The sequence below is a fragment of the Protopterus annectens genome, chromosome 6.part1 (genome assembly GCF_019279795.1).
Source record: "Protopterus annectens isolate FY-2018-M chromosome 6.part1, PAN1.0, whole genome shotgun sequence".
Classification (NCBI taxonomy): domain Eukaryota; kingdom Metazoa; phylum Chordata; order Ceratodontiformes; family Protopteridae; genus Protopterus; species Protopterus annectens.
The window spans coordinates 66533699-66560503 of NC_056738.1; the positions used below are offsets into that span (position 1 = coordinate 66533699).

A 26805-nucleotide genomic window follows, 5' to 3' on the forward strand; every position below is an offset into this window, starting at 1 on the left:
CTGGGGAGGTACATCCCAAAGGGGACATTGTATTCTATAATTGGTCTGATCAATGCTGAGTACAAGTCTAACATTTTTAGCTCTGGATAATATTTCCTTGGCGATCAGCTGTGCCAAGAAGGATTTCCCAAAAAGTTTTGCTTCATGATGATCAAAGGAGATGAATTATCAATCCAGTTTCCCAAGGTCTCTAACTACATTTTCTTTTTGAAATAGGGTATTGTCAATTCTATATGCTGGTGGAGTGAGTGAGTGAGTGAGTGAGTGAGTGAGTGAGTGAGTGAGTGAGTGAGTGAGTGAGTGAGTGAGTGTTATGCAAGAATGCTGCATTTTTTTGCAATTAATTTAATCACATTTTCAATACACCAGGCATTTATAACCGTTAGTTCCTGCTAGAAGACTTCTGTGTCAGAATGGGATTTCACAACTTCCAGTTTGCAGTAAGCTACAAACTTGGGTAGCAGAAATGTTTGCAATGAGAAATCTGCTTTAAAATGGTCCTCTTGGATGTACAAAGGCCTTTTTCTATTTCCTGCAAATGATACAAAAAGTGATTCATTTATTTTTTGCCATTCTTTTGTTCAGTCCAAGTAATATCTCAGCTGAATATGAACATCCAGTGAATGCAAAATTCTCTCTCCTTATTCTGTGAAGGAAAAAATGTTGGCAACTGGATAGCTTGATTAAGTGCAACTCCAGCAATCATTTTTTCATAAAGGAGGGGTACAAAAGGTGACCAAGCAAAAAAAAAAAAAAAAACTATCCCGAACACGAGGGCCTGAAATTCTGATACCCTCCTAGCTGAGACAACTGCTACAAGAAACATTGTTTTCCAGTAGAGGAATTTGATATCCACTAATGAAAACAGTTTAAACAGGTCTAGGTTTAGTTTCTCCTATATAAAAAGTTAAGGTCCTAAATGGGAGCAAGAGTCTTCCTGGGTAGCTTGAGATGTAAGGTGCCCTTCCATGACTGTTTGGCAGGAAATATGGACGTCAGCAGATGATCCAAGTGCAAACAAGCTAAAATGACTAATAGATATACCCCTACGGAAGCATATTTTAAGCCAGGAGAAAAGAGTCCAGTTAAATACAGTAGGACAGTGGGCACATCCCTAGGGCGCGCGCGCGCGCGCACACACACACACACACACACACACACACACACACACACACACTCTGCATCCTGAAATCCATCTGTTGAGGCAACAGGATTAGTTCTTCCCTGGAAATCGGAATCAGGTGGGTGAACCAATGCTGCCATGGCCTGAAAGGAGCTAACAGTATTATTTCTGATCTCTTTTCTCTTACTTTCTTTACTACCCTTGGAAACAAAGAAAAGAGAGGGTACGCATAGAGGGAAAGATCCCTCCAGTCCAGGACGAATGCATCCATTGACCAAGATTTTTTTGGTGTCCTCTGGAGCACAATTTCTTTAGCTGCTTGTTGCTTGGAGAAGCAAAGAAGTACAACTGTGGCATCCTCCCATCTGCCAGTAGTGATAAAAGACTTCTTTGTTAAACATCCATTCGTGGGGGTTTGCTAAAGTCTAACCAATCTAGTATTTATAAAATTCTGGGGTCCTGGAACTCAACAAGTGGAGGGTGGGGTGGGAGGTGCCATATGGGCTGATCTTTTCTGCTAGAATAAGACATCCTCCATGTTCTCTGACAGTATTGTAGGGGGCTTAGCTCCAGTTCCCATGTTTGCACTGCCAGCCTGCATGGCTGATAAAAATCAGTGCCCAACCCCACTTGCTGATGTACCACATAACAGTGGTGTTGTCCATCACTGCCATTAGAGTTTCAGGTCTCCAAAGTATTCTAAATCCTGGAAAGCTTTTTGAACTGCAAGCATTTCCTTCTTGTTTATGTGAAACTTGCACTCTCTGCCATCCACGTACTCTGTACTTTCAGGACTACGTTGTGTGCCCCCATGCTTGATCTGAAGCATAAATTGTGAGATCAGATTGAAGGCGATAGTCTTGAATAGCACTGCTTTCGTCAATACTGATTTGGAGGCTTCACCATCTCATCTCCTTTTTGATAACAGGGCAATATAGAGATTATGGTCTCTAAGGACTGGAGTTGCTGATCCCAAAGATATTTCAGGTATCACTACAATTTTTCGATTCCGTGTTACCATAATGACTGGGGGGTGTTAGCATGGGAAGCAGTATCTGGAGTGCCAACATTTTGAATTCAGGTACTGTCAGGAGCTCACTAGGTCTTAATAGGATAATAATGCATCTCACTGGCCTTTCAAAGGAAGAGTCCGGAATAGTCCATCCCTTTCTATCCCCATTGAACTCTTACTATGGTGCTGTGGGGCACATTTCTTCCAAGATGAGTAGTATGTTGTTTGAATAAGTAACCTCTGCTGTAGATGAATGGCAAAATGCATTTGACATTCTCCAATGTCTTTTCCTTATCCTCCATTTTAAGCACATTGAAAGCCATGCACTTTGACATCCTTCAACAGGGTCTATGTCCTCTGCCAGGAGTGTCTTCTAAAAACTGACCAATAGCAGCCCTGGATGATGTGTCCTCTGCAACACAACCATATTTAATAGCATGTTTTCCTAATGCAGGGCTATTTAGAGCTTCTGAATGAAAACAACGCCCTTAGTGTTATCCTGTACTCCCCCACAACATTCCAGTAGTTTTCTACACATACTCAGAAGATGAGAATGTGGGTCTGACAATTAAGAATACTGACTGCCACAGTTGCTAAGATAGAAACTATTTTACCATATTAAGTAGCCTTCTCTCCTTGTTGCTAGGAAGTGTAGTAAGACCTACAGCCAGTCTAGCTCCTTTAACAGATGACAGGGGCAACATGTCTGGGTCTACAGTAGCATTTTTACAAAGAAACTTATGGGCAATCTGCACTCTGTAAAATCAGTCATATCTCTTTTGTGCAGGGGTTGGGAGTCTGGCTCTAATAAATTTTCTGAAAGAATGGCAAATTGATTTGAAGGATTAAACACCCTTGCCTCTGGGAGCAAGAGACCTCTTGAGCTTGCTACTGGAAATATTCCCTCTAATGAGAGACTGCATATCTACAATGACAGATTCTCTGGGGAGACTAAGGTATCCTCATGGTCTGTATCATTAGCGAAGGAGGAAGACAGCTAAGATGCATAGTTAGGGTCATTCCCCTTCTCTTTGCAACTGTCAGTCAGCCAGTGTTTCTGGTGAGGATGCCCACTTTCTCTTAGATGGACAGACACTATGCATCCGGCTGAAATCAATGAAAAGATTGAAAGAAACCCAAACCTGGTTTAACTCAATTTTGGGAGGAAGATGGGGAGTTGTGTTCTGACAACTGCCAAGTGGTAGTCTTTGCTTGGCAGAGGTCAGAGCCTCAGAGTCTGTCTTAGTTTCAATGTCTAGTGGTACTTTCGGAGCATAGAGGGGAAACCCTAGGCTGTGGTTTAGTAGTTGCTAGATGTATGTCATCCTCCATGAAAAGCATGGGCAAACCACAATGTCCTTGTTTAATAGGTAGACATCACTCCTGGGCAGATGAATCCTTATAGTAAAGATGAATGGCATTTTGGTCAAATGAGGCATGTGATCTGCAGTAGGTGTGACTGCTTACTGAGAGTCATGGTCAAAGGCCTCTGCCAAGGTAGACATTAGGTTCAGGGGCTGATCAAGTGCCTCCACATTACTAATGTCCATGGACTGAGAAGGCCCAGCAGCAGAGCAGTCCAGCTCCACTGCTTCCTTTCACTTCTCCCTCCACTTCCTTCTTTTGGACAGGATGTCCAGCTGGCTAATGCCCGACGGCAAGGAGGACTACGGGTACAGGGCTGCAAGACTCTTTCTGTTGAGGTTGTGATGGCAAGTCATCAGGCAGACATAGTCATGAGCCTAAATTCCTAGTAGATCTCACATGCACTGACATCATGTTTCAAGCCCTGATGGTACATACGCTTACTGCATCTGTCTTTGAAAGGAATCTGTCATCTACAGATATCTTTATTCTTCTTGGCAGGCAGACCTGATACCTCCACAGTGGGGTTGGGGGATCCCGAAGAGAAGTTTGCACTAATAATATGCAAAAAGAGCTAGCAATATCACATGTCTAACATACAGGACATACCAACACTAAAAAAATACAAAGCAAATTCACCAGCAGGGTTCCTTATCACGCAGATGGAGGAGTCGAGATAGTTGTAGTGTAGCCTGACAGAAAAGCCCAGTCTGCTAAAACAGTCTAGAGTACACTCTACCAATACCCTCTGCATTTTCCTGAGATTAGATCAGGCAACCATCCAAATAAGGATAAAGGTGGATGTCTGAGCACAAAATGTGCTACTACTAGAGCATTTTGTACAAGTGTATGGCACAGTAACTAAACCAAACCACAAGGAAGTAAACAGGTAATGGTGGCCACTCCACTACCACAAAGTTCAGGTGCTGTATGTACTCCTTGAAGGTAGGTACATGCAGATAGGTGTGCTTGAGGTCAATTAAAACTAGTTGGTACTGAAGGAGTATGATTGGGAGTTTAGTTTAGTTTTGGAAGGACTAGAAGAAGGTAAGACTTCAAGTTCCCTTCTTTTCTTGGTACGTGGAAGATTATTGAGTAAAACTCTTTTCTCTCTTGCCTCACAGAGCAGGTTGTTTTGGTCCGATCGGAAGCCAATTCTCACAGGAGTGTTCCTAATTATTACATCCGTTAACCAGAGAAACCCACTGAACACACAGTCCTTTTTCAGGGTGACCCAGGCACAATCCATGATTAAGTGACTTGCTCAGAGTCACAAGAAAGGAAAACAGAGGCCGTGAGAATCGAATCCAGGAATGCTGCAGAGTTTAGGCCTAAACCTCTGAGTCAAACTGCCAGACAAGGCAGGTGCACTTGGTCTTTTAGCCTTCAGACAGGTCCTTTCTTAATGGTATGATCAAGAATCAGAGTGTGTAACCTCTGGAAATTATCTGTAGGGCCCACAGATCTGTAGTAATACCGGTCCAATGTTGGTAACAAGGGGTTAGCTGACTATCCTGGAAACATGAGCAGGGTAGAGGATGGGGGTTCAAGGGCAGGGATGGGGAGGCAGGATGTCAGAATAGTCCTAGCTGCTCCTTGGAGGAGATTGGATCCTGAGGTCTGCTAGCCCCCCCCCCCCCCCCATCTTCCTGCTGCCATTTTATCTTTTGAGTACCTTTCTTACCATTAGGTTGTTTACCTTTGCCCTGCAAACAAGAATCTGAAACGTGTTTCACAGAGTCCATGGTCTTCCCTTTATCTTCAAACTTTTTGAGTACATTATGAGAAGGGTGTCCAAAAGAGTAGCTCCTTATCTAATGGGGCATTTAGGAGTTGCCCTTCCACATTCTCAAACAGGGATTTGGTTCTCTGTCAGGAGTGCTTTGTGATAAATAACCCTGTAACAGCAGCCCTGGATGCTGAACTAATAGTATTAACACCCACATTTTAAGCATGCTTGCCTACTACAAACTAATCTGTACTTGGCTGAAATTGAATTATTTAATAGCTCATCCTGTACTCCCCTCATAACTATCTTGCAGTTGCTTGAATGCACATTCTTTGTACTTCAGCATGCAGGCCTGGCAATTCAAAGCCCTAACTGACAGGGATTCTGAAGTATACACCTTGATTTTCTAGTTATTCTCCCCTTCCTGGTGGCCCTAAAGCCATCTCATACTAGAAACAAATCCATTCATTCCCTATCACCGAGGACTCCCCAGATCCAATAAGGAGTGAGCCATCCAAAGAGACTATCATACAGGTAGATATCAGGGCTGTTTGTGTCCTCACTGTTATTCCAGCAATAAGGATATTTGTATGTGTCTAACTCCATCCCTCTAGGCTGGAGGATTAGCAATGTGCATCACCACCGAGGCTCATAATACCTTCCCACAACAGTAAATACTCCTGCACACCCACTATGAACGTTACCATCACCAGTGGTTTGGTAAACTGAATGCCCACTCACAAGCCACACATACACACCTTAACCACTCCTCCAAGGGGAATGATGCAGTACACAGCTGGCTCCTCCCTGTGTCTCTCCCTCACCAAGAACGAGCTTGCCCATCCTCCCTTGTCAGCACCAACAACTGCCTGAGCTGCTAATCCAACTTGGGTCACCTGGGCTGTAGTCAGGGCTTTATACTGCTACACTACCAGCGGTGAAGTACATACTTTATTGAAAAATCTACCTAGCAATCTGCTTATCCTGTCACTGGGAAGAATACTGTACTCAGAAACCAATCTTCCTCCAGTTGCAGACTCTAGGGGTACAGTATATGTGTATCCACAATTGGGTTTTGGTATAAAAACTTATGAGGATCCTGGAATCTACAAAAACAATTGGGATTCTTAGGGGTAGGGGAGTTAGGAGACTGGTTAGAAGGAAATTGTTTTAAAAGCCTTCAAAGGTTCTTGGACTGGAAGTACAGCTATAGATTTGGAAGGCCTCAAACCCTGAAGAGTTTGATATTGGTTCTGGAAAGCAGAAGTCTTATGAGACTGTCACTGGCAATGCTCTCTCATAAGTGACAGAATGTTCTCAAAGGATAGGTCCTCTGGTAGCGAATGAGAGGCCAGGGAGTCCTTACTGTAGGTATCATAAGCTAGAGAGGAGAACACTAACTTTTATTCCAGATCGTTTTAAAGAGAATCATCTGAATTTCATTTTCTCATTGAAGAGGTTGGCCTCCCTCCTCCTTTTGGAGGTTGGGGGGGGGGGGGTTTGAACTCCTGACACAAATGGCAGGCACCTGGACCTCAGGTATCTGGGTCTGGGGCATAACAGATCAGGATGTTGGAATCTAGTGAGGGGGAATGCCCCTAGGCTCACACTTCCTGCTAGCTTAGCATTTCTCCTGAGCTATAATTATGGACACATTGGGTCTTAGGGGCAGGTAATGGCTGGGGATTTGGAATTTAGCTGGGTACAGACGTCTAATAGCATGGTACCTCTCCTCAGTAATAACTATGGAAACATCACCCTTTCCGTGCTTTATTATTAAACGGTGCTGTGGGACAGACATCCAACTGGCACCTGCACAGGTTGAAGTAACTCACCTGAAGTCCAGTGGGGAGTGCTTGGTGCAGACTGGATGACAGCCTCTGAAAGTGATGCATTGATAGAGGCCTCATAGCAGTGGTAGGCATGACGACAGAGGGTTGCTTGAGAGCCTCAGGGGTGGGGATGCCCATGACCTTGGCATACCAAATGAAATCAACAGTTCAAGGGTCTCATTACACTTCTCCATAGGATTCAGTTTTCCATTATCTGTTTATTGAGGGGTATGTACACACCACCATATTGCAGTGGGTCCCCAGACAATGGAGCACTTGCTGAACAAGCTGCAAGCTTTGTTTTAATTAGGTATACCTTGAGGGCCCCCTGCCTTCTTTTAATTATCTTAGGATGGAAGCCCTGGCAAACCGCACAACTACTGATGTGCTCTAGGACTAGGTGGTACAGACACTGGTCATTGTAGCCTTTGTGAGGAATCTGTCATTTATAGGTGTGTCACTTCCCTTTCTCCAGGCTGGGCATACCTTAAACTCCCACATATAGCATTTGCTATTCAGACATCCTAAACACCAGAAATTTAGCAAATCTATCCAAAAATCATAATTTCAGTTTATAATTTATTGAAGTAATGAAGACATCCCAATGGGGGGTTAATTATCAGCTCTACTGCTGTTTATATGTCTGGACCAGTGAAATGCATCATATTTCTTAATGCATTCATGAATGCAGCAAGAAAGACTTAAAGATGGCATGGGCAGATGCCACCTATATGCAATGTACATGAAGAGGTCTGTTAAAAGAAGACATCGACCCAGCCTAGGGAAAGTACGCTTAGGTCTAAAAGTCTAGGTCACACATAACCTGCAGCAAAGAGCCCTTCGGTTATTACAGTGATCCACAGGAAAAGTATTACAGGTGCAGCAGTTCAACTTTGTACTAGATGCAAAAGCATTTACGCACAACCTCACATGTGGCATATAGGTAGCCCTGGCTATATTCCAGGTTACCCAGACTTAATTAGCAGCTCAAGCACTTGATAGCACAGGCTTGGAGAATGGACACTCCCATCGGGGGGGGGGGGGGCAAGCCTTGACTGATGACCTTCATAGTAAAGAATTGGCAGCAATTAGTAAAAGTGACAGACATAAGGAAATACAGAGATCTGAGCTCACTTCTACTGTTGTAAAGCAGAAAAGTCAAGTGAAGGCACACTCTAAGTGAAAGGCATCTGTAAGAAAAGAAAGAAATGAACTGAGAACAACATTTTCTCTAAGATACGCTTTTCTTTTTTCTTGTTGTCCTTCTCTGCAAAGAGTGTGGTTCCCACTCGCCCCAAGACAGAGGAAGATCAACCTAAAGAAAGATCACACTAATCGGGAAGAAAGAGGCAACTGGGAACATATTGTTTGGGAGTGCAATGCACCAGCAGGCTTTAAAAAAATCTTTACAGATTATGCTGTCAGGAATATTGGGTGACCAAATGAGTGTAACTAAGGAAATTATTTTTTGAGCTGGGATATAGGTTATGAATTGCCTAGACATACTAAGGTCTTCTTAAGTTTAATTCTGGTGGCTGCCAAAACAGCAATTAATAGAAAATGGAAATCAAAATCTAAACCAAGTATATCTGAAATAGTGAATATTGTTAATACAGATAAAAGAACAGTAGGTGGGATCTTTAGAAAAAGGTATAAGTAAATTACATAGAAAAAGTGGAAATTGTGGAAACAAAACATGCAAAAAAATGGTTTGGAGGAGGGATGAGGTTTAAGAGAAGGCAGGACCTGAACAATTTATGTAATGTTACCTTGATTATATGAAATATGATATTATATGTGATTTACAATGTTTCAAATATGTGAACTTGTTACTATGGTTTGATTACTTTTACATAAAATGTAAGTTTGCTTATGTCACAAGTAGTAATTCTAGGTAAGAAGTACCATGTGTGCTTCATCAGCAGAAAGTTAATCAATACAGAAAAGCGATATTTCGACCATAGAAACAGTGTTTAACAATCAACAAAACCTTCTATTCCATGAAGTATTATTTATTTGGTAGAAATTTCAGCTTGGTAATTGCCCACATTTTCCGACAACTGGTGAGAAGGCAGACTGATGGAAATACAAAGTTGTGCCATTGGATGCTGTCCTTCCAACCTTTTCAATAATTAGTTACTCACAGGTCTAGCATAGCCAACATAGATGCTGATGGGTTGTCAAGATCCTACAACCCACTGATATGAGTCCATAACAATTGGTTTTCTGTTGGAAGGGTGTAGTTGTGACATTCCAATTCTGAAATAGGTTATATGTTCCTTGCAAATGAAACAGTCCCCACAGAGATAGTCAGGAAAACCATTCTGACGACCTGACGTCAGTCCTCAAGCGACAGCAACCGATGCAGAAATACTAACCTGCTGGTATTCGGGCTGGCCGAGGGCTACCCTGGCAGGGATAACCCATATGTGATGACTGCAACAGTGAAACACGAAGAACATCCAGGTATTAGTAAGTTAAGAAGGCATTGGTTATCAAGTACTACTGTACAAAATGAAGTAGCCTGCAACAGCAAGATGTTTGCTTCACATGTGGATATTCAGAAGGGTAAGCAAGAGCTTACCTAAAAGACCCTGGAGCTTTAGAGTGCAGCAGCTACAACGAGGCTAACTTGTGGAGTGCACGTGCAGAAATCATCTGAACTACAGAGCTGGAATCAGGGCCTGGATGAGGCTTACAGCTTGGGATTTCTAAAAGACAACATGTTTCCTACAGGGGCTGTCTCAGCTGTAAATACTTAGAGGAAAGTAACCAAAGGCACTGTTTTGTTTCATTCTGAACTGCAAAGCCAAGTGGACAAATATTTGTTATGTAGATTATCGCATAAACTCGTTTTACATATACTGATGCCTTTAGTAGTTTCTGTATAAGCTTGAGTACATGTCCTTGTGCCTGTATATAATTTATGGAACCAGAAATATGCAGTGGCAGTTATCAGTTTTCCACACAGATGACTGCAAGTCTATATATGTAGATGTCATGCTCAGCATTGCTTAGCCAAGCACTATTAGCATAATAATAAGACAAAAAAATGTCCATAGTCATACTTTTATTAAAACATTACCACTTAGCTTATAGCTCATGCCTTCAAAAAAAAAAAAAAACAATAAATAAACTCATTAAAGTAAGACTTAAGTTCCTTTTTTTTCGACATCACACATTATACTGAAAGAGCTATTTATGCTCTTAGATGAATATGTGATTTAGTTTATACTGGACAAACCAGTAAAAAGTTTAAGGTTAGATTGCAAGAACATTCATGTGATGTCAGGGGTCTACTTCAAAAAGTCGCACAACCAAAACATTGACTTTTAGAACATCAAGACCACAAAACTGAAAATTCACTTTACTGAAACTGCAAAATCTTGAACATCAGAATATCGAAGGTAGTAGCGTTTATGCTAAGTTAGTTTTAGGGTAAGTTGTATCCTTACTGTACTGTGATCTCCGAGTTGGTATATTTAATTTGTGGGGGGTGTGGGGGTGCAGGGAGGAGCAGCCCCCCTGCGAAAAGCATAGGGGTTACAAACTAGACAAAGTTTTGAGTCTGTTTTGGTTTGTTTTTTTGTAGTCCAATGTTGTAGGAGTGTGTGTGCCATTTGTGTTTTGCCATTCAATGTTGCTGGAGTTGGTGTTACTAAGTTTCAGTAAAGTGAATTTTCATTTTTGTGGTCTCGATGTTCTGAAAGTCGATGTTTTGGTTGTTCGATTTTCTGAAGTAAATCTGATATCGGATATAAGAAGGTAAATAATGCACATAAGGTAACTCCCAAGTAGTGACTAAGTACGGAAGGCTTTCCCCTGTTGCCTCACTATTTTACTTGAATAAAAAAAGTGTTCTACCCCACCTCCCCTTGAAAGGCTTGGAACACACATAAGGTCACTCCGAAGTAGCGACCAAGTACGGAAGGCTTTCCCCTGTTGCCTCTCTATTTTACTTGAATGAAAAAGGTGTTCTACCTCACCTCCCCTTGAAAGGCTTGGAACGCACATAAGGTCACTCTCAATTAGTGACTAAGTATGGAAGGCTTTACCCTGTTGCCTCGCTATTTTACTTGAATGAAAGAGGTCAACATCTACAATATTAATCTTTGCCACTCTGTGAACCTAACTAACTGGGTACAAAAGCACTGGCAACAGTCTCCTTAGCTCCCGTATATTCAGTAATGCCTATAAACCTGGACTTACAGTCAGTCGGCAGGGTAACATTTTCCTGCAACTCTCATTTCATTACCAGCCAAATGAAATAGTGTGCTTACTGAAAAAGCGTGCTTTCTACAGCTTATATGTAACATTAGGATAAAGAAATAGTGTGCTCTGTAAAAAGAAACAGCGTGCTTTCTAAAGTTTATGTTAAAGCATGCTATCTACAGTATAAATTGAAAAACGGGCTTTCTACAGTGTATGTTCAACATTAGGTTACAGGAACAGAGTGCTCTGCACATGTTAAACCAGAAAAGTATGCTCATTACACCTACCTGCACATAGTAACTTCAGTATAAATTGAAAAGCAGGCTTTCTACAGTTTATGTTCAACATTAGGTTACAGGAACAGAATGCTCTGCACATGTTAAACCAGAAAAGTGTGCTCATTACACCTACCTGCACACGCTAACTTTAGGAAACTGGTTTTCTGGTTAGCCTGGTTCAGCCCTTCCCCCCCCCCCCCTCACTCAGTGAACAGAGATTACATAGTTACCTACTAAACCCACCATTTTTAAAACAGCCAGTGCATCAGGTCCCAGTCAGTTGCGTTATGTACACAAAGAGTATTACTGTGTTTTAATGCCTCTATCTCACTGTGCTAAACTGTTTTAATGCCTCTACCTGCATTTAATTGCAAGCTGAATTTGCAACTGAAACTCAGAATTGTTGATTGAACTCGGCTGCTAGTGTAACAACATACATAAGAGATCTGTACTGGGTATTTCAGTATAGCTAGGGAATAGTGATACTGCATAGAATACGCTCTACCATAACTCTAAATACTGGGGTATGAGATGACTGTTGAAACCCCAGTAAAACGCTAACTAGTGGTGCATATCTACTGTGCCCTAATGTCTGATAATAATGAAAGATTTCTGTTGATGGCTATGTTAGACTGTGCATGTGGACTTAGATGTTAATGATGACTATTGAATGTTTAACTAAAATTACTCTGCTAAAGGATTAGTCCTAACCACTATATCCCCCCTTTAGGTGTTCTACCCCACCTCCCCTTGAAAGGCTTGGAACGCACATAAGGTCACTTCCAAGTAGCAACTAAGTACAGAAAGCTTTCCCCTGTTGCCTCGCTATTTTACTTGAATGAATGAAAAAGGTCAATATCTACAATATTAATCTTTGCCACTCTGTGAACCTAACTAACTGGGTCCAAAAGCACTGGCAACAATTTCATTAGCTTCCGTAAAAAGAAACAGTGTGTTTTCTAAAGTTTATGTTAAAAAGCATGCTATCTACAGTATAAATAGAAACATGGGCTTTCTACAGAGTCCTCTGTACATGTTAAACCAGAAAAGTGTGCTCATTACACCTACCCACACACACTAACGTTAGGAAAGTGGTTTTCTGGTTTAGCCCCGCTCCACTCGCCCTCGCTTCGTGCCGGCTTGCTTCCTGCCCCACCCTGCCCCCATATCCCACCCGCCCCTGGTGATGCTAAATTTATAATGCCATTGCCATGCCCCTTTAATTAACAATCAACAACCTGTGAATCTATAACACTGCCAACTTCTGGGACTATCATATATCTTTCATCTACCACAATATCAATATTAGCCTACTCCCAACTATTCTCTGCCTAAAAAGCATTAACCCGCCTTATATATTCTTCACGTAAACATTATACTAAACTTTGCCCTAGTAGTCGCACCCAAAATACTCACACTATTATCTTTACTACCCCTGCTATTTAATCCTTACCACCTAAACTCCTATTAATATGTACATTATCCAGAATTCCAATACCCAAAATTTCAAACCTCCACCACCCTAGCATTTAATATGTTTGACAACTTTATAACTTTCCTCTCTCCTAATTACTTACCCTTCAAATACTACCAACCGATTAAATACAGTTACATTAGCCCAAAAACCAAAGGCTACGAAAAACTTATAAACAAATTCCTGAGACTCATAAATAACTTTAAAATTAACCTTATAAGGAATGGAGACATCCACCCTAACCCTGGCCCGTCCACAGCTGTTGACCCAAGCTCAAACAATCCAACGTGCACTACCCAGATAAATAGGCTCCCAAACTCATTTCTGGCCTGCCATCTTAACATCAGAAGCCTAAATAACAAGATCCATAGCTTCCATGCACTCCTAGCTGTTCACTCCCTTGATATCCTCTGCTTTACTGAAACCTGGTTAAAACCAACAACTAAAGACAATGAAGTAACACCCCCACAGTACAACATTCTTAGAATGGATCAGACCTCAAGGAAGGGTGGCGGGGTAGCTGTGCTATACAAGTCTACCCTAACAATAACTAATGACACCCTTTACCCATATAAACTTCAGGGGTTTACTCAGATCATTTCCACCCCCACTAGGTTCAACAAAAACAAAGCCAAAGATAGTATCCTTGATTGGGTACTTATCAATGGCCATCCTCAAAGTTACAAGCCAGGTACACTACCTGACAATCTAAGTGATCACTGCCTTACCTATATTATTAGGCTTAAAGCCGACACTTCCCATCAGCCCACCTATAAAATAAGAAGAAATGTCAAGAACTTTAACCTCGACAACTTCCAAAAAGAACGCAAAATGTGTAATTGGTCTGTTCTGAAACAATTTCCATTACAAGAGGCAGTGGATTACTTCAATACTAAATTCCTGCCTATCCTTAATTTACACGCTCTTACCCGCACCATCCATGCCAAAACAAAAGTTGCACCATGGCTATCTAAAGATATAAAATATAAAATTATACTAAGAAACAAGGCCTGGGCCATGTGGCATGTTACTAAAGCCCCAATGGACCAAGTCAGCTATCGACAGTTAAAGAATAAGACTAAAAAAATCTATCATTCTAGACAAAAAAAAAACTATTACTCCCTCATGCAACAAAAATACCAACAAAAACCTCAAAAGTCCTGGGCTGGAATAAACAGCCTTCTCCACCCAGGCCGTACCACCACTCCTACCCAATAGGCTGCCCTTAATAAATCTACGGTAGAAATCACAAACACATCCAATACCTTCTTTACCAAAACTATCCAGTCTCTAGCTAACCATCTCACTCCCACGGGCTCAAACTCCAGTGCTGTCACACCTAACTCTGACCCACCCAGTGCTCAACTCTCCTTTACATTTCAACCCGTACCTACTCCCCTAATCCGAGCCCTACTTAAAAAACTAAAACCTACTATGTTAGCTGCCGACCTCTTCCCTGCTGAATATCTGCAAAAAGCTGCAGACGCCATAGCGCTCCCCATTTCTATCCTGATTATTAAATCCATCTCTGAGGGAACCATCCCATCAATATGGAAAATTTCACATGTAATACCTCTCCATAAAGGAGGTAGTTCCACAGAGCTATCTAACTTTAGACCTATAGTCATTCCGTCACTGCTAGCTAAAATCATGGAAAAATGCATCCACAAACAACTCATGCACTTTCTTATTCAAAACAAACTGCTCGCTGACTCTCAGCACGGCTTTAGGCCATTCCACAGTACCACCACTGCTCTCCTGTCTTTCTCTAATGTCATCAGTCTTAATTGTAACAATAACAAACTATCATCAGCACTCTTCCTAGATCTTTCAAAGGCCTTCGGCATGGTCAATCATTAGCTACTCCTCCATACCCTGAAATCCATCAGTTTAAACCATCAGGCAATACAATGGTTCCAGTCCTACCTACTCGGTAGACAGCAGGCTGTCTTATGGCAGAACAAGCTGTCATCCCATCTGCCTCTAACCCTAGGAGTCCCACAAGGCTTCATACTAGGTCCCCTTCTTTTCTCAATCTTTATCAATGATCTTCACACAACCATCCCAAAAGCTACTAGCACCCAATATGCAGATGACACAGCACTGGTATGTTCTGCCTCCTCTCCAACACACCTACTGCCCCTAACCCATACTACTTTCAACACTGTAGAAAACTGGCTAACTAATCGCAGCTTGCTTCTAAATCCTAACAAAACCAAACTGCTGCTTTTCTCCCATAGCCATAGGTGCTCTCCTCCATTCTTCACCATTAAATCTAACAACAACAACATTATCTCCCCAGATGACCACACTAAGCTACTAGGTGTAATAATCAACAACAACCTTAAATTTGATATGCCTGTTAATCATACTATTAAGTCCATTAACAAAAAACTTGGCTACCTGTACAAGCTCAAACCTTTCCTCACCCCTCTTGCTAGGGCAGCTATTGCAAGATCCCACCTTCTCTCTACCCTTATGTATGCCTCCTCTGTACTCACCAACCTGTCCAAAACCAATCTCAATAAATTATCAGGCTGTTACAACTATATAGCTAGATTCGCTACTGGCATGGCATATAGGACTCATCATTGTTAAAACCTGAAAGCTCTAGGATGGCTAGAATTCCCTACCCTTCTGCAGTTCAACCAGCTTATAGTAGCGCACAAAGTTCTCCACCAACCTGAAAACACCCCTGCCCTTAAAAACATTATCAGCCCCCATAGTGCCCTCAGGCTACAATGCTCATCTAATAAACTAATGATACTAACCCAAAAATCCACCAAATCTGTAGGAGATGCTCTATTTGCCAACTCAATTGGTAAAACTTGGAATCTACTTCCTGCTAACATTACCAAGGAAACTTTGCTACCCCTATTTAAAAAAGGCCTCAAAAATTACTTCAAAACACACTGGCTTTGCCGTTGCTCAAATCCTGATTAACAACTCCCTAAAATATGTATTATTACCCAATCTGCTGTTTAGCAATCTAACCATGCCTCATTACATAATGTAAGCCTGCACATACTGAAAGATGTTATCTGCTTGTATCCTATGTTACTATTTTGATATGTTTCCTGTGTTTAAAACTTAGTTATGTATTTACTGTCTCTGTACTGTTTTGTTATGTGGAGCTTTTCTCCCCGGGCCTCCGCTGAAAATGGACATGTATCCAGTCGGACTATCCCGATCAACAAATGTAAAATAAATAAATAATCCTGCTGACTATAGAATGTCATGGGGTCATGAGTGGTTTACAAGCTTCTATAGTAAAAAAACAAACAATAATAAATAATAAATGTAGTTGGAATAGTTTAATTTGATTTAATTATTGATTTATGACTGCGGAGATGTGACTTATGCTAATTCAGTGAGTGAGGTTATTTATTTATTTAAAATGTATGTTTTTTATTCTTGAAGGAATGAGCCAAAGTAGTGAAGTTTTAGTGAAAGTGTGACTTCAGACATTTTTATCATTTTATTTTTAATTTTTTCTTAGTTATTTTATGATATAACAACAGCATAAACCAACAACTTTGTGGTAGAAATAAGCTACCTGTTCTGCCATTTCCTGTGGAGCAGTGCAACCTGCCACCACAGCCACACACTAACACACAATACCTGTGAAAATGCAGTGCTCCATCCAGTGGGAGCAATTCTGCATTTGCATGACAACATGTCTACCTACACAAATATGGACAATGAAGTGGCAATCTTTATGAAGTGGTCTTGATGTCGATCTTGGTGGCTCCAACTTAGTAGTGTGCTATTCCATCCATGTTTGGTTTGAGGTCTGGTGATTGGAACCCCCACCCCCAAATAGGACAAATACTCCCTTGTCCCTATGTTCACTGTAGGGTACTGAACAAGTTTGTATGTCTCTCCATAATCACTGGTGCACACACACCACCACTGTGTACAGCATGCTATGTGCATCAGTGCCTGATCCAGATGCAACATCTTTTTTCAGCTTGCTGCTTGTCATTACCATGATGCAGGTTTATGAACCATGGCAATAAAAGGACGGCATACTTATCACATCAGTAATAAATCTCACAAGGCAGAATGCAACTTAGATTCTTTCCCCAGTGCTTTGGTATACATCCTCACAAGGAGTTCAAAAACATGGAGTGCAAACATTAAGAATTTATTTACAAGAAACATGATAATTAGGTTGATTTTTGGTTATTACTGCTACTGGTGCAATAAACAAGTTAATTACAACTATGTTACTTAACGTCTACAGCTGTCAATAGTTTTCTACATGCTTCACGTATCCATCCAAAGCACTTAAATACTTGCCAGTGGGAAAGTATCTTAGTATATGTAGGGATATTTCTGAGGCACAGGATAGGGCATTCTTACTAAAACAAAGAACACCACCTCCATGGGTCCTGATAACATCCCCTGTTGACTCTTGAACAGTCTAAAACATGATCTATCAAGACCACTTGAGGCACTCTTCAACTACAGCCTTGATACAAGCTATGTTCCAAGTGAATGGAGGACCACAACAGTCATTCCCTTCCACAAGTGTGAACCATCAGCCGACCCAGGGAACTACAGACCCATCCATTTAGCAAACCTAATATGCAAGGCCATGGAATGAATTACCATGGAAATGATAAACAAGGACACTGGCAAACTACAGATACTGGACCCATCCCAATTTGCCTTTGTTAAGGGAAGGTCATGCCTACTTAACCTGGTAGACGTCCTTGAGAGGGTCAACAAGGCAATGAAAGAGGATAAAACAGTGCACACTGGGCATCTTAACCTGGCTAATGCATCTAATATAATGCTCCACTCAGGCATTGTTGACAAGCTCTCTGAGCTAGGCGTAAACCCTTACATAACTCAATGGATTGCCGGCTAGCTCACTGAGAGGACCCAAGAAGTCAGGATCGGTGAGACCACCTCAACCACGAGACTGGTCACCTGTGGAGTACCCCAGAACTCTGTACTGGGCCTGCTCCTGTCTGGCATCTACTTCTTGGCTAATGTTAAAGGCTTCTGGCTCACCAAGTTCACAGATGACAGCAAATTGGGAGTTATTATAGATCTCCCCCAAAACACAAACATCTTGCAAGGGGGTTTAACACAGACAAATGATTGGTGCCAAAGCCATGGCCTAAAACTCAGTGTCAAAAATACATTATATTACCCTTTGGGAAACTGTAAACACAAATTAATTACTCCATCGATAAAATGCTCCTATGAGTTGACCAAGTAGTAAGGGATCTGGGAACATATGTAGACAACAATCTGGCCTTTGACCAACATGTAGATAAGATAAGAAAATCATTCTATATCACCCATCTTATAGGTAAGGGTATGGCATCCAAGTCCAAGGAAGCTGTAGTACCAGTCTACTCAGCCCTTATCAGATCTATCATTGAATACAATACCCCCTTTGGCATGTATCTAACCATACACTTTCAACAGCTGGGAACACCCACAAAGGTTCCTCACCAGGAAAATTCAGGGCATGAACATCTTATCCTACACTGATCATGTAAAGGCTCTCTCTCTCTGTATTCTGTCTCCTACAGGCTGCTGAGAGGGGATCTTTGCTTGGCTTGCAGGACTTCCACAGACCCAGCCCTGACAGATCTGTTTCACATCTGCAAAACAAACAGCATCAGAAACACTAGATCCAGGGATCTGAACTTCACTTGTGACATACACAGAATGTGCTGGAAAGACAGATGTGTATCCTGAAGGATCCCTGCAGTATGGAATAGTCCCCCCATCCATGTAAAACAGAATTCATACCTGGTCCTATTCAAACAAAGCCTTGATAACTGGATGGGAAACTGTAACTTTACCTCCAGTCTGGCCCCTATGTCCCTTATGGACAGGCTGTCAATAAGAAAAGTATTATCCCCCCCAGTCCTTAATTACCTGCCTGCTAACGTGCCCCCCAGTATGGCATTAGGACCCAAACAGTGTGAAGTGTGTGGCTAGACTTGTTAGGCCCCTAGTGGTCATTAGCCTAGTAACAACCTATGAACCTATAAATGTTACCAGTGAACAACTGTGATTTAAAAGTTGAGGGTATAACATTATTTGTGTTTCACTCAATTTTTTTAAACTCTCCATGACAGCTTAGGCTGAAGCATTAGGGAGAATAAACAAGAGTTATTTTTAACCTTGTTGTATGATTTAGTAATGGTCGCTTTACTAGTGTAGAATTAAACACTGTGAGTACACTGCATTTATGTATGTGTATACAGTGTTTATGAATATGGTGGACAGACTAGAATAAAAAAGAAAGGGATAGTATGGCCAAACAGGAATGGGGGAAAATGGCAGGAGAAGGGAACAAATCAGTATTGCTCTGAAGGAGAAACTAGAAAAAGACAAAGCAATATCAGAGAGAAATCACAGAGGTAAATGGGAAAGCTATAAGATGTAGCGAGAGTGCAGCGAAGGAATGTCATGTTGCATGAAGAAAAGTATAAAGAAGAGTGGCATTGAAAAAAAAAAAAGGTCACATGATGAGAAAGACCTTAGGACTATCTGGAAATACAGGAAAAGAGAGGACAAGACATGAGGATGTGACACCAGGAAGGGGAGGAATGAAGAACAAAGAGTTATATGTAAAGTCATCCTTCAAAGCTTAAACTGGTGCCTAGTCACACTTGTTTATTTCCTGGTCTTGGTATATTTGGTTTTAAGTTACATGGGTCACCTCAAATAATTGCTTGCATCTCGCCACTGAGATTGGATCTTCTGCTTTGCCACCCAAAAGCTGCAGGTAGTTCCAATGATGGAGTGTGAATTCTCTAACGTTAGATCCTTCTCTTATCAATCCCTCCACCTTTGGAATTTACTTGGCTCTTCAAGTCTCAACAGTAAGGTTTCTTTCTCCTTCTGGCACCCACCCAGTTCCACTTAGCCCTCTCGCTGCTCTATCTAGTTACTGTGCCTTCACAATCCCCAGATCCCTCAAATGCTCCCTCCAGGATGTCTTCATCATAATCCTAGTACCAAGAAGGCCCCTCTGACTTCTCCAGGATTCTACCTTATGGTGCACATTTGTAATACCATGGGAGAAAGGGATCCCACAGAAAATATATATTTGACATGGCACCAGGATCACTGACTAATGCAGTGGCTAATCAGCTGTCCTCAGCCTACAACCCTCCTCCCAGCATGCTGACATCATGCTGTTATGCTGGGCAAGCAATGACGAGTGGCCTGATGACACACTCTCTTCTAGTAAGCCCACAACCCAGCTTACCTTCTAGTCTGCCCCCAAACCCCTCTTGGAGATCTTTCTTGCTTTGCGCTCTGGCCTACAGCATAACTCGGGGAGATCTCTGTCCAGGATGCTCTTGCCTCCTCCAACACAGTATAAGCATGCCTATTCTCCCTGCTTGCACTGCTAAATGCCCAATAACTCTGGTCATCTGGGCCATAGTAATGGCATTATCTTTCTATGCCATCGGTGCTGGTACAGTTTTTGGAGAAAAAAAAAGCATGTTGTGCAATGAATTCCAGCTTTGATACAATGCAGCAGAATCCCCTCTGACTCACATGATACAGTTAAATGACTGGGCTACTGAGGAAGAAGACAGAGGTATTCTACTAGATGAGTTCTGTCTGGATTCAGCAAAACCTCTGATTATATCCCTCACCTCATCCTCATGGTAAAAAAGACAGCAAGCTTTACAAGCTGTGTAGATCAGTGGAGAACTGGTTAGATAACAGGACACATAGGAGAGCTGTGCGATAGTAAGAAAGGGATAAGTGCTTCTTGTGCAGTGGCTAGTCCTGGATCCAGTCACATTTAAGGTGCTCATTAAAAAGGTATTGAAAAAACTGAATCAGTTTTTCTGCAGATAACAAGGTTGATGGAGTTAGGGTACCACAGAAAAACAAGCCTGATGAAGGACCTAAAGAGACTGGAGATGTGGAGATGTGGCCTTGCAGATGGTAGCTTCACTTCAGCCCACTCAAGTGTGCAATGCGATACCTGGAAAATGACACAGCAAATGCAGATCATACTAATGAAAGACTATGCTGAAGAATACAGAGCAGGAAAATAATATGGCAGTATTAAAACGGAAAATCTATACCACCAGGCTCCAGGGAGAAAGACGGCAGCAAAGACTAATGAGATGCTAAGGAATATATGTAGTAGGTGAGATCAAAACACACAGGGTGATAATGGTTCTATACAAGACACTGGTTATGCTACAGCTGGGTTCTGTGTACAGTTTTGGAGGCCTTATAAGGAAATTAATATTGTAATGCTGGAGATGGCAGAGTGAAGGGCAGCCTATGATGGTGAGCAACAAAAAGTGTGACATATAAGAAGAAATTAAAGGAGATTTATCTTCTTCTCCAGAAAAGAAAAGCTAACAAAGAGATGTGGAATAAGTATGCAAAGAAATAAGTAGCAAATGTGAAGGGATTATCCTGGTAAGGAATTACAGGCAGGAAGATCATGACCAGTACAAAAAAGATGTGGCGTGCAGTTTAATTCTGATATGAGAAAGATTCCGCTTCAGTTGTTTGAAGATTTAAAGGCAAAATTACAATGGCTTTGACACAAATGCATGAAAGAACAGAATATGAAATTTCAAAAAGGGTGAGCTTCCCAGTGTAGAAACATGCCTCTAATAAGCAAATATCTATATGCACTGGTACAGCATATTTATGAAAGCATGTCTCCTCTTTGGACAAAGTTTTTACAATACAGTAGTAATGCATCAAACTAGTCTTAAATAAGCAAACTCACTTATAGGTAATAGCACCATTTATAAGATGCATGCACTAGTGGCAACTTTACTATATTAGAAATAACTTTTATAGTTTGTTATAACTTGGTCAAACTGTAGGAAAGAAACAATCGGTGAAGTAGTTTTACTTCTCAACTACAGTCTGTATGTAAATATTTGTCAGTGAAATCAGCATTCTACTTTTTCACGTGAAGAAACACTGACACAAACAAAAACGTTTTTTACAAAAAGGAATATATACATACAAACCTACTCAAGAAAAATATACAGGCAGATGTCTGCAGAGTGCAAGCCCCCCACTTACATATCCACACTCCGAGGTCATTCCGTCCCAAAGCAAAGAGAAACAATGCTGTGAAGGCAAATTTGTGTCTTTTGTATTCTGTGTTCAATGAAATCAGTGTTAGAATAATGTGGAAGGCAAAGCTCCAACAATGGGATCTGCAGGAGACTTTCACCTCTGAAAAAAAAATCATTGCACTGTATACTGCAGTAAGGTTTATATTTAAAGTAAAGTTTATATGTGGTGGTATAACATTATTTACTTAAATTGTTTTTGGAGTATTTGAGTAATGCTTTCTGATTCTAGTTTCTGTAGCAGAAGCTATGAGAAAATATTTTTCACTGATAGAGTGGCTTACAGATGGAATTAATTACTAGAAAAGGCTGTAGAATTTAAGACACCAGAGGAGTAGACAGCAGCTTAAGACTCCTGAAGGGCTTGAGTGGCGGTAGGGGCCTCTTCAGTCTAACTGCTGCATTTAGCAGACGCAATCACAGTTCTTTATGCTGGACAGTTCATATAATGCAAAGAAAATAATCTTACCACTGCTTAGTTACCAAGGTCATGGTTGACTAGTTTCAAGCCTACTGATGTCTATGTGCCCAAACACTAATCCAACAGACTTAAAAACTATCAAATCAGTTAAAGAATAAATGCATCTGACCATAAGTTCTTCCAGCAATAATCATACGACATACAGTGAGCAACAAGTCACGTACTCTGCCTACACCTCAGAGAGATACACGTTTTTAAGGTTTTACAGTTATTCAAGTTTTCAGACTAGCAAGATTTCCTCATCAAAGCTAACATGAATCCTTTGTTCAACTCCTGATGAATGACTCCTGTTAGTCTGAAAGATCCAGTAATTTGTAAAACTCTTTCTGGTCAAATAAAAACTATTGCATCATACCTTTGTTCTAGTATTTTTTGTAAGTGGACCAGCATGGCTTTTCTTCATTTCTTCTGATTACCATATTGGAATATGAGCACTGAAGTCAACAGCTAAAGGGCAAAAACTGGTTTGCTTAATGCAATGGTTGCCAGAAGTTCAGGAAAATATTTTCGGTAATTATGGCTTTGAGATACTACGATTGACCAAGATTTTTCACTGAATGTAGAACATGAAATCATCATATGTTACCTCTGAGCTCCAGGAGGCAGTCCTTTTCTTCCAATTAACTGGCTGTCTTCTCCCCACTTCACGTTTTGCAATTCTGTAATTAGCACTGTGTTCTGATCCACATATGGTATTGGTTTATTGTTTTTATCTAAAATACATTCAAAATCTAAAATAAAATAAAATAAACAAATCAATCCATGGTCGTACTACACTATGCACAGAATAAAAATGTACTCTACAAAGATAAGCAGCATAACTTCACAAGGAAGAACAAATTGTTCTTTAAAATAATACAGGTCAGTAAAAACAAAGAGCAGCAACAGAATATGAAGAAAGTCCTTCTTTATCATTGTAACATACACTGTGGTTGCAGGCAACAATCTCTTTGGAATAATCCAGCCAAAGATAGAGGTTACAACAAAGGATTTTATCAGATTCAGAACTGTACACAGCCACGTCACGCTACATATAAGCAAGTAGACAAAAAAAATAAATAAATAAAAATATGTGATATTATGCACTGCTCAGTTATTTTCACAAGTGGGAACAAGCGTACTCATACCTCCCCAGGTAGCATAGCATACAGCTACATTTCAGCCATCAGATTTAGCCTTGCCCAACCTGGACTTATTAGTGTTTCTAATAAAAGGTAGAGTAATTTATAATAGTTGACATGATTAAATAACTGAAATATAAACAAATATCCCAAGTAACGATATGGGATCTAGTTTCTGGATCACCAGAGAATTAAATACCTAGAAGTCTTGATCAGATGAGATGTACATCAGGCAGCAATAAAAATGTGTTTGGGGAAGACTTTGTTAAAGATTTGTCAATACTTATGAAAATCAAAAACTAAAAGGGGTCACATAGGCAAACCAATCAGTAAAAACTAGAAGAAAACCCCAGCCAAGCTAGAGTTTTCCCATTGTGATGCCTTAAACCTCCGGTAATAGAAGCCCATGGGATATATGCAAACAACCCTTTAAGGACATCAAGTGTTTCAGCTATATAGCTTCTGAATATCTATGACTCCTTATTTTTTCTTTTTAATTCTTTGTGGACCCATTCAGGCCAATAAAGCCAAACCCTCACTAGCTGTAGATATGCATGTTTCAGCCTTCTTATGACATCATCAGCACAGCATATGTAGACTGTTTGGCTATATGTCTGAAACACAGGATCTTCACATGCAGCTGATGTCTATAACCATTAAGGTGTCTGCAAAATATCCCAACTAACATCCAAAACCAAAAAAGTAAAAAGGTCACACAGACAAACCAATTATTAAAAACTACTACTGTGTGATACCTTAAACATTCTATAATAAAAGTCCATGGGATATATGCAAATGACCCCCTAACCAATCACACAATGAAAACTCTAGCTTGGCTAGGTTTTTCTTGTAGTTAATACCTACGAAAATGGAGAATTATATACAAGGATCATGGAAATAAACCTAAAGCAATTACAATGATCATGTCTTTGCTTTTACATATGAGTTAATCTTATTTTTACCAAACTGAAGATGGGATGTGGAAGAGACTGAAAGGGAGATTATTTTTTTTCTGGGATTACATATCTTAAGCAGACTTCAAAGAAGTTTTCCTTTTGTAGACAGCAAATGTTGGGGGGGAGGGGGGAGAAAGAGGTACCTGGGAGCATATGTTTTGGGAGTGTATTAAGTTGGCAGATTTTAAAAATGTCCTACAGAGCAATGGAAGATGGATCTTCAGAAAATGGAAGGTGCAAATTATATAGAAATTAATACAAATTGTGGGAACAATACGTGCAGAATAATGTTCAGGAGTGAGGTTTAAGGGAAAGCAGGAAATGAGCAAATGTACTGTTGGACTGATGATAGTTATAAAGAAAGAAAAAATATGTGATGAATGATATATGTAAATGGAAAAATGTTAATATGGTTTGTTTTCTTTTGTGTTAATGTATGTCTGCCTATGTCTTACATGATAATTTAATAAAAGGTGTTTAAAAAAATTCTGGGAAGATAAACCTGAAAGGATGCAATGGGATAAGCTAATGTTATCACTGGAGAAAGGATGCTTGAGAATGCCTGACTTGGAACTATACTTCAAGCCAATTCAGATTAGGCTGTGAACATTTACTGATAATTGATATCTAGGAGGCCAAATGGACAAATCTACTTTTGGCTCATAGTGGAATCAAGGCCTGGCACAAGCTTGGAGAAATCTGCGACACGGCGGGACAAGGAATGTGAAAATGCTAATGAGACTTTGGCTTTATAACTAGTTGGGTTAGGAAGCTTCTAAATCTTTAATTATTAAGGCCTGTACAACATTGGTCATTACCAACTGGTTACAGGGTAAACAGGTCAATAGTCTGGAGAAATTGTCAAACCACTGGAGGAAGAGGAATAAAAATCATATTTATGGGAGCAAATTCTGGAAGATGGCTAGTAAAACAACCGGGAAATATATGGGATGGGGAGAGTTTGCTCTGTTAGACAGGGGAATATCTGAATTTGGTGGGACTTATCACAGAACTCAAGAAGGATATGAAGAAGTATCTACAACAAGATCCCGAGCTGGAAACAGTCAAGTTGTTGCTTGAGGCTAGATATGTAGGAAGATATTTAATACAACATAAAATGCTCTTGTAGGGACATTTAGTCATAGCGATGATCTAGTGAGACAAAGCTGGACTAGAAAGTTAGTCCACTCAACAGATGAAAGGAAATGGGTGTAAATTGCCTTAGCACGCAGATATGCATGAAAGTCCATGAAGTTTCAAATTTTTGCACAGTGTTGCCTGCATCAATATTTTTATACCTCAGACAAGGCTAAAATAATGTTCCCACATTGGTGAGGTAATCAGGGAGAGCAAGGTATTTGGGAACTTATCTTTTGAGAAAGTACAGGTCTACAGCAGTAAAAAGATGAGTTGGCTAAGCTATTAAGAAAACATAAGCTTTACCAAAGAAATATTTCTGCTGAAATGGTTCATAGAGAACATAAAACAGACATATAGCAACCCTGGCAACATTAATGAAATGGTCGAGAGAGGAAAACCCCAGGCATGTGCCAGCCCCAGTGACATTAACATTGACAGCAAAAAAGTATTCCTAAAAATTGTGGAAAACCAGAGCAATTTAACATATCAGATGTTAATTTTATGAATGCAGCAGTTAGGGATATGTAATTAATGAGAAGTGGTCGGTCAGAAATTTAAAAAATGGGAACTCTGGAAGTAGTACATACAGACATATTAATTTATTCATGTTCTTGTGCTATAGGAGTGCTTGCCTGAAGTCCAAACTTACCTGCTCCAGTTGATGGCAATGATAAAAAATAGAAACTAGCTGTTACTGTCAGCTTTTTTTTTGTAAATAATTTTGACTTCTGTTTTCTTATGTTTAGAGGAGGAGTGATTATTATTAATCTGTGTTTTATATGTTGTTGTTTGTCTTTCGGCTTTTCCCGGTTAGGGGTCGCCACAGTGGAACTCCGGTCCGCTAATGACTGGCAGTAGATTTTTCACGAACACCAAGGTGCCAGCTCGACGTTCAACCTTCAATGAAAGCATGCCCATTTACGCATGTCTTTTGAACGCCCACCCAACCGTGGGGAGGACATGCAGACTCCACAC

General features: G+C 40.6%; 1 protein-coding gene across 1 annotated transcript in view; it reads right to left on the reverse strand.

The window, feature by feature from the left end:
* FASTKD1 (FAST kinase domains 1) overlaps positions 1-26805 on the reverse strand; it is an 881671-nt gene that overhangs the window by 83935 nt on the left and 770931 nt on the right. Inside the window, exon 12 of the mRNA XM_044075492.1 lies at positions 23200-23344. Within this exon, the coding sequence (XP_043931427.1) occupies positions 23200-23344 (145 nt within the window). The remainder of the gene's footprint in view (positions 1-23199; positions 23345-26805) is intronic.